Genomic DNA, 19,150 nt, shown 5'->3' on the forward strand with positions numbered 1-19,150 from the left:
AGCTTGTTACCTGTATAAAAGACACCTGTCCACAGAAGCAATCAATTAATCAGATTCCAAACTCTCCACCATGGCCAAGACCAAAGAGCTCTCCAAGGATGTCAGGGACAAGATTGTAGACCTACACAAGGCTGGAATGGGCTACAAGACCATCGCCAAGCAGCTTGGTGAGAAGGTGACAACAGTTGGTGCGATTATTCGCAAATGGAAGAAACACAAAATAACTGTCAATCTCCCTTGGCCTGGGGCTCCATGCAAGATCTCACCTCGTGGAGTTGCAATGATCATGAGAACGGTGAGGAATCAGCCCAGAACTACACGGGAGGATCTTGTCAATGATCTCAAGGCAGCTGGGACCATAGTCACCAAGAAAACAATTGGTAACACACTACGCCGTGAAGGACTGAAATCCTGCAGCGCCCGCAAGGTCCCCCTGCTAAAGAAAGCACGTATACAGGCCCGTCTGAAGTTTGCCAATGAACATCTGAATGATTCAGAGGAGAACTGGGTGAAAGTGTTGTGGTCAGATGAGACCAAAATCGAGCTCTTTGGCATCAACTCAACTCGCCGTGTTTGGAGGAGGAGGAATGCTGCCTATGACCCCAAGAACACCATCCCCACCGTCAAACATGGAGGTGGAAACATTATGCTTTGGGGGTGTTTTTCTGCTAAGGGGACAGGACAACTTCACCACATCAAAGGGACGATGGACGGGGCCATGTACCGTCAAATCTTGGGTGTGAACCTCCTTCCCTCAGCCTGGGCATTGAAAATGGGTTGTGGATGGGTATTCCAGCATGACAATGACCCAAAACACACGGCCAAGGCAACAAAGGAGTGGCTCAAGAAGAAGCACATTAAAGTCCTGGAGTGGCCTAGCCAGTCTCCAGACCTTAATCCCAGAGAAAATCTGTGGTGGGAGCTGAAGGTTCGAGTTGCCAAACGTCAGGCTCGAAACCATAATGACTTGGAGAAGATCTGCAAAGAGGAGTGGGACAAAATCCCTCCTGAGGTGTGTGCAAACCTGGTGGCCAACTACAAGAAATGTCTGACCTCTGTGATTGCCAACAAGGGTTTTGCCACCAAGTACTAAGTCATGTTTTGCAGAGAGGTCAAATACTTTTTTCCCTCACTGTGTGTGTGTGATATATATATATATATATATATTATACACACACAGTGGGGAAAACAAGTATTTGATACATTGCCGATTTTGCAGGTTTTCCTACTTACAAAGCATGTAGAGGTCTGTAATATTTATCATAGGTACACTTCAACTGTGAGAGACGGAATCTTAAACAAATATCCAGAAAATCACATTGTATGATTTTTATGTAATTCATTTGCATTTTATTGCATGACATAAGTATTTGATCACCTACCAACCAGTAAGAATTCCGGCTCTCACAGACCTGTTAGTTTTTCTTTAAGAAGCCCTCCTGTTCTCCACTCATTACCTGTATTAACTGCACCTGTTTGAACCCGTTACCTGTATAAAAGACACCTGTCCACACACTCAATTAGACAGACTCCAACCTCTCCACAATGGCCAAGACCAGAGAGCTGTGTAAGGACATCAGGGATAAAATTGTAGACCTGCACAAGGCTGGGATGGGCTACAGGACAATAGGCAAGCAGCTTGGTGAGAAGGCAACAACTGTTGGTGCAATTATTCAAAAATGGAAGAAGTTCAAGAATTTTGGTCAATCACCCTCGGTCTGGGGCTCCATGCAAGATCTCACCTCGTGGGGCATCAATGATCATGAGGAAGGTGAGGGATCAGCCCAGAACTACACGGCAGGACCTGGTCAATGACCTGAAGAGAGCTGGGACCACAGTCTCAAAGAAAACCATTAGTAACACACTACGCCATCATGGATTAAAATCCTGCAGCGCACGTAAGGTCCCCCTGCTCAAGTCAGCGCATGTCCAGGCCCATCTGAAGTTTGCCAATGACCATCTGGATGATCCAGAGGAGGAATGGGGGAAGGTCATGTGGTCTGATGAGACAAAAATAGAGCTTTTTGGTCTAAACTCCACTTGCCGTGTTTGGAGGAAGAAGAAGGATGAGTACAACCCCAAGAACACCATCCCAACCATGAAGCATGGAGGTGGAAACATCATTCTTTGGGGATGCTTTTCTGCAAAGGGGACAGGACGACTGCACCGTATTGAGGGGATGATGGATGGGGCCATGTATCGCGAGATCTTGGCCAACAACCTCCTTCCCTCAGTAAGAGCATTGAATATGGGTCGTGGCTGGGTCTTCCAGCATGACAACGACCCAAAACACACAGCCAGGGCAACTAAGGAGTGGCTCCGTAAGAAGCATCTCAAGGTCCTGGAGTGGCCTAGCCAGTCTCCAGACCTGAACCCAATAGAAAATCTTTGGAGGGAGCTGAAAGTCCGTATTGCCCAGCGACAGCCCCGAAACCTGAAGGATCTGGAGAAGGTCTGTATGGAGGAGTGGGCCAAAATCCCTGCTGCAGTGTGTGCAAACCTGGTCAAGACCTACAGGAAACGTATGATCTCTGTAATTGCAAACAAAGGTTTCTGTACCAAATATTAAGTTCTGCTTTTCTTATGTATCAAATACTTGTCATGCAATAAAATGCAAATGAATTACTTAAAAATCATAATGTGATTTTCTGGATTTTTTAGATTCCGTCTCTCACAGTTGAAGTGTACCTATAATAAAAATTATAGACCTCTACATGCTTTGTAAGTAGGAAAACCTGCAAAATCGACAGTGTATCAAATACTTGTTCTCTCCACTGTGTGTATGTGTATATATATGTGTGTATATATATATATATATATATATATATATATATATCTCACACACAGTACCAGTCAAAAGTTTGGACACACCTACTCATTCAAGGGTTTTTCTTTATTTTTACATTGTAGAATAATAGTGAATACATCAAAACTATTAAATAACACATATGGACTCATGTAGTAACCAAATAGTGTATATTATATATTTTAGATTCTTCAAAGTAGCCACCCTTTGCCTTGATAACAGCTTTGCACACTTTTGGCATTTTCTCAACCAGCTTCACCTGGAATGCTTTTCCAACAGTCTTGAAGGAGTTCCCACATATGCTGAACACTTGTTGGCTGCTTTTCCTTCACTCTGCCGTCCGACTCATCCCAAACCATCTCAATGGGTTGAGGTCGGGGGATTGTGGCGGCCAGGTCATCTGATGCAGCACTCCATCACTCTCCTTCTTGGTAAAATAGACCTTACACAGGAGGTGTGTTGGGTCATTGTCCTGTTGAAAAACAAATGATAGTCCCACTAAACCCAAACCAGATGGGATGGCGTATCGCTGCAGAATGCTGTGGTAGCCATGCTGGTTAAGTATGCCTTGAATTCTAAATTAATCACAAACAATGTCACCAGCAAAGCACCCCCACACCATAACATCACCTCCTCCGTGCTTTACGGTGGGAACTACACATGCGGAGATCATCCGTTCACCCACACCGCGTCTCACAAAGACACGCCGGTTTGTACCAAAAATCTCACATTTGGACTCTAGACCAAAGGAAAAATGTCCACCGGTCTAATGTCCATTGCTCGTGTTTCTTGGCCCAAGCAGATCTGTTCTTATTGGTGTCCTTTAGTAGTGGTTTCTTTGCAGCAATTTGACCATGAAGGCCTGATTCACACAGTCCCCTCTGAACAGTTGATGTTGAGATGTGTCTGTTACTTGAACTCTGTGAAGCATTTATTTGGTCTGCAATTTCTGAGGCTGGTAACTCCTAATGAACCTATCCTCTGCAGCAGAGGTAACTCTGGGTCTTCCATTCCTGTGGCAGTCCTCATGAGGGCCAGTTTCATCATAGCACTTGATGGTTTTTGCGACTGCACTTGAAGAAACGTTCAAAGTTCATAATTTTCCGTATTGACTGACCTTCACATTTCTCTTTGCTTATTTGAGCTGTTCTTGCCATAATATGGACTTGGTCTTTTACCAAATAGGACTATCTTCTGTATACCCCCCCCCCCTACCTTGTCACAACACAACTGATTGACTCAAACGCATTAAGAAGGAAATAAATTCCACAAATTAACTTTTTAGAAGGCACTTGTTCATTGAAATGCATTCCAGGTGAAGCTGGTTGAGAGAATGCCAATAGTGTGCAAAGCTGTCATCAAGGCAAAGGGTGGCTATTTGAAGAATCTCAAATATAAAATATATTTTGATTTGTTCAACACTTTTTTTGGTTACTACATGATTCCATATGTGTTATTTCATAGTTTTGATGTCTTCACTATTATTCTACAATGTAAATTTTTTTACAAATAAAGAAAAACCCTTGAATGAGTAGGTGTCCAAACTTTTGACTGGTAGTGTAACAACACCTGCACAGGATTGGTACATCTGAACATGCGGGACGGGTACAGGATGGCTACAACAACTGCCCGAGTTACACCAGGAACGAACAATCCCTCAATCAGTGCGCAGACTTTCCGCAATAGGCTGAGGGAGGCTGGACTGAGGGCTTGTAGGCCTGTTGTAAGGCAGGTCCTCACCAGACATCACCGGCAACAACGTCACCTATGGGCACAAACCCACCGTCGCTCGACCAGACAGGACTGGCAAAAAGTGGTCTTCACTGACGAGTTGCGGTTTTGTCTCACCGGGGGGATGGTTGGATTCGCGTTTATCGTTGAAGGAATGAGCATTACACCGAGGCCTGTGCTCTGGAGCGGGATCGATTTGGAGGTGGAGGGTCCGTCATGGTCTGGAGCGGTGTGTCATAGCATAATTAGACTGAGCTTGTTGTCATTGCAGGCAATCTCAACACTGTGCGTTACAGGGAAGACATCCTCCTCCCTCATGTGGTACCCTTCCTGCAGGCTCATCCTGACATGACCCTCCAGCATGACAATACCACAAGCCATACTGCTCGTTCTGTGCATGATTTCCTGCAAGACGGGAATGTCAGTGTTTTGCCATGGCCAGCGAAGAGCCGGATCTCAATCCCATTGAACACGTCTGGGACCTGTTGGATCGGAGGTTGAGGGCTAGGGCCATTCCCCCCAGAACTGTCCGGGTACTTGCAGGTGCCTTGATGGAAGAGTGGGGTAACATCTCAAAGCATGAACTGGCAAATATGGTGCAGTCCATGAGGAGGAGATGCACTGCAGTACTTAATGCAGCTGGTGGCCACTCCAGATACTGACTGTTACTTTAGATTTTGACCCCCCCTTTGTTCAGGGACACATTATTAAATTTCTGTTAGTCACATGTCTGTGGAACTTGTTCAGTTTATGTCTCAGTTGTTGAATCTTGTTATGTTCATACAAATATTTACACATGTTAAGTTTGCTGAAAATAAACGCAGTTGACAGTGAGAGGACGTTTCTTTTTTTGCTGAGTTATACACAGTGGGGAGAACAAGTATTTGATACACTGCTGATTTTGCAGGTTTTCCTACTTACAAAGCATGTAGAGGTCTGTAATTTTTATCATAGGTACACTTCAACTGTGAGACGGAATCTAAAACAAAAATCCAGAAAATCACATTGTATGATTTTTAAGTAATTAATTTGCATTTTATTGCATGACATAAGTATTTGATACATCAGAAAAGCAGAACTTAATATTTGGTACAGAAACCTTTGTTTGCAATTACAGAGATCATACGTTTCCTGTAGGTCTTGACCAGGTTTGCACACACTGCAGCAGGGATTTTGGCCCACTCCTCCATACAGACCTTCTCCAGATCCTTCAGGTTTTGGGGATGTCGCTGGGCAATACAGTCTTTCAGCTCCCTTCAAAGATTTTCTATTGGGTTCAGGTCTGGAGACTGGCTAGGCCACTCCAGGACCTTGAAATGCTTCTTACTGAGCCACTCCTTAGTTGCCCTGGCTTTGTGTTTCGGGTCGTTGTCATGCTGGAAGACCCAGCCACGACCCATCTTCAATGCTCTTACTGAGGGAAGGAGGTTGTTGGCCAAGATCTCGCGATACATGGCCCCATCCATCCTCCCCTCAATACGGTGCAGTCGTCCTGTCCCCTTTGCAGAAAAGCATCTCCAAAGAATGATGTTTCCACCTCCATGCTTCACGGTTGGGATGGTGTTCTTGGGGTTGTACTCATCCTTCTTCTTCCTCCAAACATGGCGAGTGGAGTTTAGACCAAAAAGCTCTATTTTTGTCTCATCAGACCACATGACCTTCTCCCATTCCTCCTCTGGATCATCCAGATGGTCATTGGCAAACTTCAGACGGGCCTGGACATGCGCTGGCTTGAGCAGGGGGACCTTGTGTGCGCTGCAGGATTTTAATCCATGACGGCGTAGTGTGTTACTAATGGTTTTCTTTGAGACTGTGGTCCCAGCTCTCTTCAAGTCATTGACCAGGTCCTGCCCTGTAGTTCTGGGCTGATCCCTCACCTTCCTCATGATCATTGATGCCCCACGAGGTGAGATTTTTTATGGAGCCCTAGACCGAGGGTGATTGACCGTCATCTTGAACTTCTTCCATTTTCTAATAATTGCATCAACAGTTGTTGCCTTCTCACCAAGCTGCTTGCCTATTGTCCTGTAGCCCATCCCAGCCTTGTGCAGGTCTACAAATGAATCCCTGATGTCCTTACACAGCGCTCTGGTCTTGGCCATTGTGGAGAGGTTGGAGTCTGTTTGATTGAGTGTGTGGACAGGTGTCTTTTATACAGGTAACGAGTTCAAACAGGTGCAGTTAATACAGGTAATGAGTGGAGAACAGGAGGGGTTCTTAAAGAAAAACTAAGAGGTCTGTGAGAGCCGGAATTCTCACTGGTTGGTAGGTGATCAAATACTTATGTCATGCAATAAAATGCTAATTCATTACTTAAAAATCATACAATGTGATTTTCTGGATTTTTGTTGTAGATTCCGTCTCTCACCGTTGAAGTGTACCTAGGATAAAAATTACAGACCTATACATGCTTTGTAAGTAGGAAAACCTGCAAAATCGGCAGTGTATCAAATACTTGTTCTCCCCACTCTATATGTGTGTGTGTATGTATGTGTGTGTATATATATATATATATATACATACACACACACACACACACACACACACACACACACACACACACACACACACACAGTGAGGGAAAAAAGTATTTGATCCCCTGCTGATTTTGTACGTTTGCCCACTGACAAAGAAATGATCAGTCTATAATTTTAATGGTAGGTTTATTTGAACAGTGAGAGACAGAATAACAAAAAAAAATCCAGAAAAAAGCATGTCAAAAATGTTATAAATTGATTTGCATTTTAATGAGGGAAATAAGAATTTGACCCCTCTGCAAAACATGACTTAGCACTTGGTGGCAAAACCCTTGTTGGCAATCACAGAGGTCAGACGTTTCTTGTAGTTGGCCACCAGGTTTGCACACATCTCAGGAGGGATTTTGTCCCACTCCTCTTTGCAGATCTTCTCCAAGTCATTAAGGTTTCGAGGCTGACGTTTGGCAACTCGAACCTTCAGCTCCCTCCACAGATTTTCTATGGGAATAAGGTCTGGAGACTGGCTAGGCCACTCCAGGACCTTAATGAGCTTCTTCTTGAGCCACTCCTTTGTTGCCTTGGCCGTGTGTTTTGGGTCATTGTCATGCTGGAATACCCATCCACGACCCCTTTTCAATGCCCTGGCTGAGGGAAGGAGGTTCTCACCCAAGATTTGACGGTACATGGCCCCGTCCATCGTCCCTTTGATGTGGTGAAGTTGTCCTGTCCCCTTAGCAGAAAAACACCCCCAAAGCATAATGTTTCCACCTCCATGTTTGACGGTGGGGATGGTGTTCTTGGGGTTATAGGCAGCATTCCTCCTCCTCCAAACACGGCGAGTTGAGTTGATGCCAAAGAGCTCCATTTTGGTCTCATCTGACCACAACACTTTCACCCAGTTCTCCTCTGAATCATTCAGATGTTCATTGGCAAACTTCTGACGGCCGTGTATATGTGCTTTCTTGAGCAAGGGGACCTTGCGGGCGCTGCAGGATTTCAGTCCTTCACGGCGTAGTGTGTTACCAATTGTTTTCTTGGTGACTATGGTCCCAGCTGCCTTGAGATCATTGACAAGATCCTCCCGTGTAGTTCTGGGCTAATTCCTCACTGTTCTCATGATCATTGCAACTCCATGAGGTGAGATCTTGCATGAAGCCCCAGGCCGAGGGAGATTGACAGTTCTTTTGTGTTTCTTCCATTTGCGAATAATCGCACCAACTGTTGTCACCTTCTCACCAAGCTGCTTGGCGATGGTCTTGTAGCCCATTCCAGCCTTGTATAGGTCTACAATCTTGTCCCTGACATCCTTGGAGAGCTCTTTGGTCTTGGCCATGGTGGAGAGTTTGGAATCTGATTGATTGCTTCTGTGGACAGGTCTTTTATACAGGTAACAAGCTGAGATTAGGAGCACTCCCTTTAAGAGTGTGCTCCTAATCTCAGCTCGTTACCTGTATAAAAGACACCTGGGAGCCAGAAATCTTTCTGATTGAGAGGGGGTCAAATACTTATTTCTCTCATTAAAATGCAAATCAATTTATAACATTTTTGACATGCGTTTTTCTGGATTTTTTTGTTGTTATTCTGTCTCTCACTGTTCAAATAAAATTATTAAAATTATAGACTGATGATTTCTTTGTCAGTGGGCGTACGTACAAAATCAGCAGGGGATCAAATACTTTTTTCCCTCACTGTACATGTATGACAGCCATTCCATTCCAGTGTCTGTTGAATTCCAACACGGGCACACCTCATTCTACAGAATTAGGTACTGATTAGGTGATCACATGAACCAAATCTTATTTAACGAGGAAAAGTATAAAAACCACTGCTGTGGTCATCACTATCCGCTTGCAATAGGACCAGCTGGATGGCAAAAACAGTGCTAATAGTACCTCAAAAGTAATATGAATCAAAAAATAACTATTGACCATGCCAAAAAAGTTGAAAAGGAAAGTGTTGAGTGAGGAAAAGAAGGGTTCAATTCTGGCTTTACTGGTGGTTCATAAAAACAAGGTCAAGCAGCAGACATTGTGGACAACAATGCTACAGACCGGCAGAGGGCAAAAATGACACTCTACTGACCGGGATGACCGCCAACTCATTCGAATGTCACTCAACAACCGTAGAATGACATCAAGTGACCTACACAAAGAATGGCAAACGGCAGCTAGGGTGAAGTGCATGGCGAGGACGGTTCGAAACAGGCTCCTAGGGGCAGGGCTGAAGTCATGCAAAGCCAGAAAAAAGCCCTTCATCAATGAGAAGCATAGAAGAGCCAGGCTGAGGTTTGCAAAAGACCATAAGGATTGGACCGTAGAGGACTGGAGTAAGGTCATCTTCTCTGATGAGTCCAATTTTCAGCTTTGCCCAACACCTGGTCGTCTAATGGTTAGACGGAGACCTGGAGAGGCCTACAAGCGACAGTGTCTCGCACCCACTGTGAAATTTGGTGGAGGATCTGTGATAATATGGGGGTGCTTCAGCAAGGCTGGAATCAGGCAGATTTGTCTTTGTGAAGGAGGCATGAATCAAGCCACGTACAAGGTTGTCCTGGAAGAAAACTTGCTTCCTTTTGCTCTGACATTGTTCCCCAACTCTGAGGATTGGTTTTTCCAGCAGGACAATGCGCCATGCCACACAGCCAGGTCAATCAAGGTGTGGATGGAGGACCACCATATCAAGACCCTGTCATGGCCAGCCTAATCTCCAGAACTGAACCCCATTGAAAACTTCTGGAATGTGATCAAGAGGAAGATGGATGGTCACCAGCCATTAAACAAAGCTGAGCTGCTTGAAATTTTGCCCCAGTAGTGGCATAAAGTCACCCAACATCAATGTGAAAGACTGGTGGAGAGCAAGCCAAGACGCATGAAAGCTGTGATTGAAAATCAGGGTTATTCCACCAAATATTGATTTCTGAACTCTTCCTAAGTTAAAACATTACTATTGTGTTGTTTAAAAATGAACATGAATTTATTTTCTTTGCATTATTCGAGGTTTGACCAGTTGTTATTTTCTGCAAATAAATGCTCTAAATGACAATATTTTTGGGGGGAATTTGGGAGAAATGTCAGTAGTTTATAGAATAAAACAAAAATGTTACTTTTACCCAAACAAATACCTTTAAATAGTAAAACCAGAGAAACTGATAATTTTGCAGTGGTCTCTTAATTATTTCCGTAGCTGTGTGTGTATATATGTATGTGTGTATGTACAGTGGGGAGAACAAGTATTTGATACACTGCCAATTTTGCAGGTTTTCCTACTTACAAAGCATGTAGAGGTCTGTAATTTTTATCATAGGTACACTTCAACTGTGAGAGACGGAATCTAAAACAAAAATCCAGAAAATCACATTGTATGATTTTTAAGTAATTCATTTGCATTTTATTGCATGACATAAGTATTTGATCACCTACCAACCAGTAAGAATTCCAGCTCTCACAGACCTGTTAGTTTTTCTTTAAGAAGCCCTCCTGTTCTCCACTCATTACCTTTATTAACTGCACCTGTTTGAACTCGTTACCTGTATAAAATACACCTGTCCAAACACTCAATCAAACAGACTCCAACCTCTCCACAATGGCCAAGACCAGAGAGCTGTGTAAGGACATCAGGGATAAAATTGTAGACCTGCACAAGGCTGGGTTGGGCTACAGGACAATAAGCAAGCAGCTTGGTGAGAAGGCAACAACTGTTGGCGCAATTATTAGAACATTGAAGAAGTTCAAGATGACGGTCAATCACCCTCGGTCTGGGGCTCCATGCAAGATCTCACCTCGTGGGGCATCAATGATCATGAGGAAGGTGAGGGATCAGCCCAGAACTACACGGCAGGACCTGGTCAATGACCTGAAGAGAGCTGGGACCACAGTCTCAATGAAAACCATTAGTAACACACTACGCCATCATGGATTAAAATCCTGCAGTGCACACAAGGTCCCCCTGCTCAAGCCAGCGCATGTCCAGGCCCGTCTGAAGTTTGCCAATGACCATCTGGATGATCCAGAGGAGGAATGGGAGAAGGTCATGTGGTCTGATGAGACAAAAATAGAGCTTTTTGGTCTAAACTCCACTCGCCATGTTTGGAGGAAAAAGAAGGATGAGTACAACCCCAAGAACACCATCCCAACCGTGAAGCATGGAGGTGGAAACATCATTCTTTGGAGATGCTTTTCTGCAAAGGGGACAGGACGACTGCACCGTATTGAGGGGAGGATGGATGGGGCCATGTATCGCGAGATCTTGGCCAACAACCTCCTTCCCTCAGTGAGAGCATTGAAGATGGGTCGTGGCTGGGTCTTCCAGCATGACAATGACCCGAAACACACAGCCAGGGCAACTAAGGAGTGGCTCCGTAAGAAGCATCTCAAGGTCCTGGAGTGGCCTAGCCAGTCTCCAGACCTGAACCCAATAGAAAATCTTTGATGTATCAAATACTTATGTCATGCAATAAAATGCAAATTAATTACTTAAAAATCATACAATGTGATTTTCTGGATTTTTGTTTTAGATTCCGTCTCTCACAGTTGAAGTGTACCTATGATAAAAATTACAGACCTCTACATGCTTTGTAAGTAGGAAAACCTGCAAAATCGGCAGTGTATCAAATACTTGTTCTCCCCACTGTATATATGTATGTATGTGTATATATGTGTGTGTATATACAGTGGGGGGGAAAAAGTATTTAGTCATCCACCAATTGTGCAAGTTCTCCCACTTAAAAAGATGAGAGAGGCCTGTAATTTTCATCATAGGTACACGTCAACTATGACAGACAAAATGAGGAAAAAAAATCCAGAAAATCACATTGTAGGATTTTTTATGAATTTATTTGCAAATTATGGTGGAAAATAAGTATTTGTTCAATAACAAAAGTTTCTCAATACTTTGTTATATACCCTTTGTTGGCAATGACACAGGTCAAACGTTTTCTGTAAGTCTTCACAAGGTTTTCACACACTGTTGCTGGTATTTTGGCCCATTCCTCCATGCAGATCTCCTCTAGAGCAGTGATGTTTTGGGGCTGTCGCTGAGCAACACGGACCTTCAACTCCCTCCAAAGATTTTCTATGGGGTTGAGATCTGGAGACTGGCTTGGCCACTCCAGGACCTTGAAATGCTTCTTACGAAGCCACTCCTTCGTTGCCCGGGCGGTGTGTTTGGGATCATTGTCATGCTGAAAGACCCAGCCACGTTTCATCTTCAATGCCCTTGCTGATGGAAGGAGGTTTTCACTCAAAATCTCACGATACATGGCCCCATTCATTCTTTCCTTTACACGGATCAGTCGTCCTGGTCCCTTTGCAGAAAAACAGCCCCAAAGCATGATGTTTCCACTTCCATGCTTCACAGTAGGTATGGTGTTCTTTGGATGCAACTCAGCATTCTTTGTCCTCCAAACACGGCGAGTTGAGTTTTTACCAAAATGTTATATTTTGGTTTCATCTGACCATATGACATTCTCCCAATCCTCTTCTGGATCATCCAAATGCACTCTAGCAAACTTCAGACGGGCCTGGACGTACTGGCTTAAGCAGGGGGACACGTCTTGCACTGCAGGATTTGAGTCCCTGGCGGCGTAGTGTGTTACTGATGGTAGGCTTTGTTACTTTGGTCCCAGCTCTCTGCAGGTCATTCACTTTCCCCCCGTGTGGTTCTGGGATTTTTGCTCACCGTTCTTGTGATCATTTTGACCCCACTGGGTGAGATCTTGCGTGGAGCCCCAGATCGAGGGAGATTATCAGTGGTCTTGTATGTCTTCCATTTCCTAATAATTGCTCCCACAGTTGATTTCTTCAAACCAAGCTGCTTACCTATTGCAGATTCAGTCTTCCCAGCCTGGTGCAGGTCTACAATTTTGTTTCTGGTGTCCTTTGACAGCTCTTTGGTCTTGGCCATAGTGGAGTTTGGAGTGTGATTGTTTGAGGTTGTGGACAGGTGTCTTTTATACTGATAACAAGTTCAAACAGGTGCCATTAATACAGGTAACGAGTGGAGGACAGAGGAGCCTCTTAAAGAAGAAGTTACAGAAATCTTGCTTGTTTGTAGGTGACCAAATACTTATTTTCCACCATCATTTGCAAATAAATTCATTCAAAATCCTACAATGTGATTTTCTGGAGAAAAAAAATCTCAATTTGTCTGTCATAGTTGACGTATACCTATGATGACAATTACAGGCCTCTCATCTTTTTAAGTGGGAGAACTTGCACAATTGGTGGCTGACTAAATACTTTTTTTACCCACTGTGTGTGTGTGTATATATATATATATATATATATATATATATATATATATGTATATGTATATGTATATGTATATGTATATGTATATATATATATATATATATATATATATATATATATATATATATATATATATATATATATATATATATATATATATATATGTGTGTGTTTTATATATACAGTGGTGTGAAAGTGTTTGACCCCTTCCTGATTTCTTATTTGTTTGCATGTTTGTCACACTTAAATGTTTCAGATCATCAAACAAATTTAAATATTAGTCAAAGATAACACAAGTAAACACAAAATGCAGTTTTGAAAAGAAGGTTGTTATTATTAAGGGGAAGCAAAATCCAAACCCACATGGGGCAAACACTTTTTCACACCACTGTATGTGTGTGTGTGTGTTTATATTTTTATATATAAGGATATTTTATGCTGAAACCCTCATATTAAACACCAATGGTATTCACTAAGATGTTTTTTTTTAAATGTTTTACAACTTTGGCATTCTGTTTTATTTTAAATCATGTTATTTAATTATTTCATATATTTTACATGTGTTAAGGCCACACAGAGGACAAGAGATAATTAGACGCCTGTGATAATCTGTAGTACCCAAAGGACACTAGATGTAATTTTATAGACTTACAAATAAACCTTGAAAGTTACCAAAATTCGGATAGTTTACTGGTAAACCTTGAACGTTTCCAGTTATATACCCTCCTTTTGCAACTCTAGACATAGCCAATGAATATATAGCACAATTTTGGATTTCACACCCATCTCAAAATCGAATGGTATTGACCGTTTGGATGTGATTGCTGTCCTCGTTATGAAATTAGTAACTTGACCCTGTATATCTACATATGACCATATACACTGACTATTTAAAGCAAAACTACCAAAACTATTGCTGATGGTGAACCTGAACAATCACAAAATCAATTGTAAGCCCCGTTCAGCAGGTATAGCCAGATGAGTTGTCTCCAGTAGCTTACTTTTATTCCGGTAAACACCATTTTCAACAGCAGATAGATAACAATATCCTAGCAAATTACAGGTTGTCACTCTACTAATAAAGCCTAATATCACGAAAACCATTTTAGTATTTGAATGTTGAATGTGCCGTGCAAGATCAGGAACAGGCCACCAAGCTCGTGTTGGTCAGCGCGTCAAGCTGTTAGACTAGGCTACTGATTTCCTGGTGTTGTTCGGCATGCAAAATTACGTATAGATCAATGACTGTCAACACAGTTGCATGCTTAGTTCGACACTGAAGGAGAGGACGCATCAGTTCTCACAAAAGATGAGATGTATTTTCAGAAAGTAGAAAGAAAGTAATATGAGCAAAAAAAATGTGAATCGTGATTCGTAACGTTTTGAATCTATTTTTTCTGACAGATGCATGCTACATTTTGATCGGTTTGGGGTCCACGGACCGATGCACTGCTATCTTAAAGATTTTAATCGGGGACCGATGTGTATTGGTGAATCGTTACATCCATGTCTTAGCAAATTAAGCACATGTCAGTATTGTTTCCATTGATAATGTGCATGATAGCCTTGCAATGTTTCAGGACCTCATCAGACCCCAAAGGAATGAAAGAAACTCTTATCCATCTGTCCTCTGTCTTGTCCCTCTGTTCTCTTCAGTGTTGAGATGTTGGCTGAGGATCTCATGCCGTTAGCACCCATGATGGCTGCTGAAATACTTAATGAAGGACTGACAGCAAAGGTATCCAATTTAAGCTGTGTTTTTCTTTACCAGTTTCTCGCTTGCATTGCATATAGCAAAATACATCTGAATGCACAGAAAGAATTGTATGCCATTTGTGTGTATGTGTAAGCTGTTGGCTTGTCGCTACGCAGGCCAAACCTGAGGAGCTGGAGATGCCCACCCTGCCGCCGCTGCTGGCCCCGCTGAGCGATAACCTGATAGATTTCTCAGACCCAACCCCAGTAGTAAGTCTCTAGACCCCCATCTGCCATAAAATAACCCTCACTGTCTCGTGTTTTAGCTACTGTAGCTGAATGCTGTTGTCCACAACAGTCAAGGCTTAATAATAAACCAGTGTCCTAGACTTAAAATGTCTATCACAATAGGCCTACAGTATGTTGACAGATGTGATGCTTTGAGTGTAACTCTTGAATGTGAATCTCTTGTAGTTACCACCACCACCACCAGTGCAACCTAAGCCCATGATATCACCTCGCTGGATCGTCCCTGCTGCTGCAGTGAGTACTGGTGTCCTCTGGGCTTTAGTGCTCCTGTCTGTCTTTAGTCTGCCTGTTTGTCCATGATGGACTGTCCTCTGGGCCTAAGTCTCTTTTAGTCTGTCTCTAGACAGTCTATGTCAGTCTGTCCATAGTCCATCCCTCATGTAGTTACATCATGTAGAGACTGACCCAGTCCACTTTCCTTCTCCTCCCATTCTAATGCAGCCGCCCACTGCCATCTTTACTAACGGCCTCCTTGACCCTTCTGCAAAGACTGCCACCCCTCTCCAACCTGAAGGGGGGGCTCTTGCCCCAGCTCTGCACCCCCATCTCTTCTCTCAAACTCACAATGTGATTGCCACAAGGTAAATCAGTCATGACACATCATCATCACTGCCTTGACCTACTGCTCTTTTGATCATCTCATCTGGCCATTGTGGTCATGGTAGCAAGTCTTAGTTGCTATGTGCTTTTGGCACCATGTCATATGCTATGTTTAGTATGTTGTGTAGAGAGTAGACCATATAATTCCCCTTCTTGTTATTAATTGAAGCTTGTAGTGATTAACATCCCCATTGACTTAACTATGTTCCTGATGAGCTTCCATATCTTGTAATAATAGCATGGTGTAGGCTGGAGCTCGATTTTTCATTTTACACTACATCTCTGCAGAAGTTGTACAGTTTGGTTATACTGCTGAATAAAATCTGTTAGTTAGGGTTAATGTTGTGAACTCTAGAAGGTAGTAGGCTTTCTCATTAGTAGGGTTTCTCATTTTACAATTACATAAAAGCAGCGCTCGCATCAAGTAAATGGTATGATTTCTGCTGCAGACAGGTCTCCTGAAACAATATGCATAGGATGATGGATATGCACGTTCTCATTTTGGTTTCTCATTACATTGTGTTCTCTTGCATCACATTATACTGGTTAGCAATACAATATTACTATTATACATTACCGTATGTTGTGCACACTGAAAGGTAGGAGGACCAGGCTTTTCATTTTGTTGTGTTCTCCTCTCACCAGCATTGCGGCCCAGCCACCCAAGAAGGACTGCACAAAGCCCAAGGGTCTGTTGACCACTGAGCTCTGAGAGGAAACCGGGGTTCTAGCTTATACCCTGCTCACAACAAGTATGTCCTATTCCTGGGATTCCCAAACTAGGGGGCTACTTCCCACCCTGAACACAAGATTCATATTTTACTGCATTTCCAAAACTGGGGAAAGTTCCTACCCTAGTGACAACCAGCAACTCCTATGGCATTCCCAAACCAGCTGCAATCATGAGATTGGATTATTGGATTTCCTTCTCTCACTACATTCCAGTTTGGAGAAGTATTTATTCTCTTTTTTTTCTTCAGAATTTTAGTACTACAATTGTGTGTCACTGGTCCTCTCATAAGCATTCCTAATTATCTACACAGTGCACACACAGTTCTTTTAGATATGTTTTAAAGCAGGAAGGGACTGCAATAAATGCTAAGAGCTAATGAGGAGGACATCAAAGGACAAAGCAAAGATGACTATGTCTGACTGGACTCTTTGAGACAATTATTTGACATCCTTTGGCATTGGGTACATTCCTGTGTTCAGAACACCATCTCCACACAGCCCATTCAGGTAGATGATCTGTCAACCTGAGGCTGCCTACCTGGAGGAAGAACCACTGTCTCAAAGAACCTAGCCTCATCTCTGTACCTCAAACCACTGGATTAAATTGGAGCACTGGACCTGGACTCTTTTATAGGATAGGCAATGACTATCTAATGACATTTTACGATTTGTCCTGTTCTTTTTTCCCTTTGCATTTTTAAGTGAGTTGAATTGATCAAGCGCCAGCATTTAGTGTTCAGTTAGGACCTGGCTTTCACTCGAATTTTTTTATCCAGATTTATGACTCAAATCATCTGAGGATGACAACGGCAAGCTGTAGCATGCAGGAATGAATTGAGCCATGAACAAGTCATATCTAAAACATTATTCTGTATCCATATAAAAACACTGTAGCTACGACTTGCCTTATTTAGCTAGCTGACTGTGAAATTTTGATTTGTGTATCTTTATACAATAAGGAAATACTACTAATACTTCTACTATTACTGCTGTGTCAAGGCCTATACTGTACTTTTGTTTTTCATGTTAGTTACTGTAAGCCCACTGTATACTGTATGTGATGGTCATTTCTCATCATGTAATCTTGACACCGTTTCTGGCTGTGGTCATCAATGACTCTCATAGGCTGACACGGGAAATAGGCCTATCACAAACCGGCGCTCCATTGGTTCTTCTCCAGACTTAGCCGATCACATCTAGGATCTCTGGTGGTACGAATGAGTCAGTCAACTGTATTATTGACTCCCATAAGAAAATGTATTTCAGATATCAGACATTTTATATGTTGCCTCTGTGGGCGGTAGATCAGAAGTAGCTATTTTGTGAGACTGTGCAGTAGAGGTAAAAGCAGAAGTAATTATTTTAAATACTGCTAATTAGAACAAGTGAACTGTGAGCTATGAACAACACCCATCTCAATGGAAAAGTGGTAAACATCACATTTATTTTATTTTTGTGAAGTTCCAGATAAAATATTGATGGTTTCTTCTTGATTAAGTTTTCGCTGGAATACTTAAAAGAACCACTCAGCTAAGCTTTGTAATATTCTCTCTTTCTCTCTATTTGCTGTATCATGAATTATCTAAACTGATTTGCCTGGCAAGAACAGTGTAGCTTTTTTTTAGGCTCTATCTGAGATGAAACTTTTCTTAGTTAACTATATAAAAAAAATCTCTGCTGTTAGAAATTATACTTCACCATGTAAGTGCAATTTTGCTGTAGCTCTTACGTTAATTTATTCCTCTTTTTTTAAGAGCACCCTCATTCACACTGTATTTAAGTGTATTTTAGATGTAAAAACTGCTCTAGATATTGTCACCACACCAATTTGTATCATGTATGTACATTGATCATCATTACTCTTGAAGGATATGTAGACTATTATGCCAGTAGCAATTTTGTACAATGTAGTAAATTCTTCAAGTAAAAAAGTATAATAAAAATGTAAAAAGTTTGAATTATTCCATTTTAATATATCTGGGTCTCTACTACTACAAGTGAAAGAAATGTGAATCATATGTCCATCAGCATCAATTGGAACTATTTCTTGGTACTGCAGGAGCTGTAATTCTGTGTTAACATTCTAACACTAGATGGCAACATTAGGTGATGTTGGACTGCAGCTTCATCAAGCTTTATTATCAACCCTGTCTGTTATTAAGTGCTCTGGTTTAACCCCACAATGCATTTGACCCGTGGGATTGGTCTTTAAAAATATATATTTAATAATTGTAATTTTGTCATGTGAAGGCAAGGCCTATTTCTTAACATGTAGGCTAAAGTGTAGATTGATACCAAGTACCGTTTATGTAGTAGTTGTGTTGTCTAATATAGTATCAGGTCAACAACCACGCCAGGCTGATACTGATCACTTTCTTTTACATGTTCATTTTGAATGCATAAAAGGTACCATTTGATCACTTTGTTTTTTTCTATACAGTACTGAGCATAATAATGAAGTCGTTCCAACAATAGTCGCCCACTACCTTATCCCCAGAATAGCCTGCATTCTGCTTAGGCTCCCGTGGCTCTCTCACTCACACTCTCTGTTG

General features: G+C 42.3%; 1 protein-coding gene across 1 annotated transcript in view; it reads left to right on the forward strand.

Moving 5' to 3' along the window:
- The window catches only part of epb41l5 (erythrocyte membrane protein band 4.1 like 5), a 59,229-nt gene extending 40,677 nt beyond the window's left edge, over positions 1 to 18,552 (forward strand). Inside the window, exons 22-26 of the mRNA XM_084179291.1 lie at positions 14,919 to 15,000; positions 15,135 to 15,227; positions 15,432 to 15,500; positions 15,708 to 15,847; positions 16,512 to 18,552. Coding sequence (XP_084035417.1) covers positions 14,919 to 15,000; positions 15,135 to 15,227; positions 15,432 to 15,500; positions 15,708 to 15,847; positions 16,512 to 16,578 — 451 coding nt within the window. The 3' untranslated portion in view covers positions 16,579 to 18,552. The remainder of the gene's footprint in view (positions 1 to 14,918; positions 15,001 to 15,134; positions 15,228 to 15,431; positions 15,501 to 15,707; positions 15,848 to 16,511) is intronic.
- Positions 18,553 to 19,150: the final 598 nt, after the last annotated feature.

This window comes from Coregonus lavaretus (assembly GCF_964263955.1).
Source record: "Coregonus lavaretus genome assembly, chromosome: 16".
NCBI lineage: Eukaryota > Metazoa > Chordata > Actinopteri > Salmoniformes > Salmonidae > Coregonus > Coregonus lavaretus.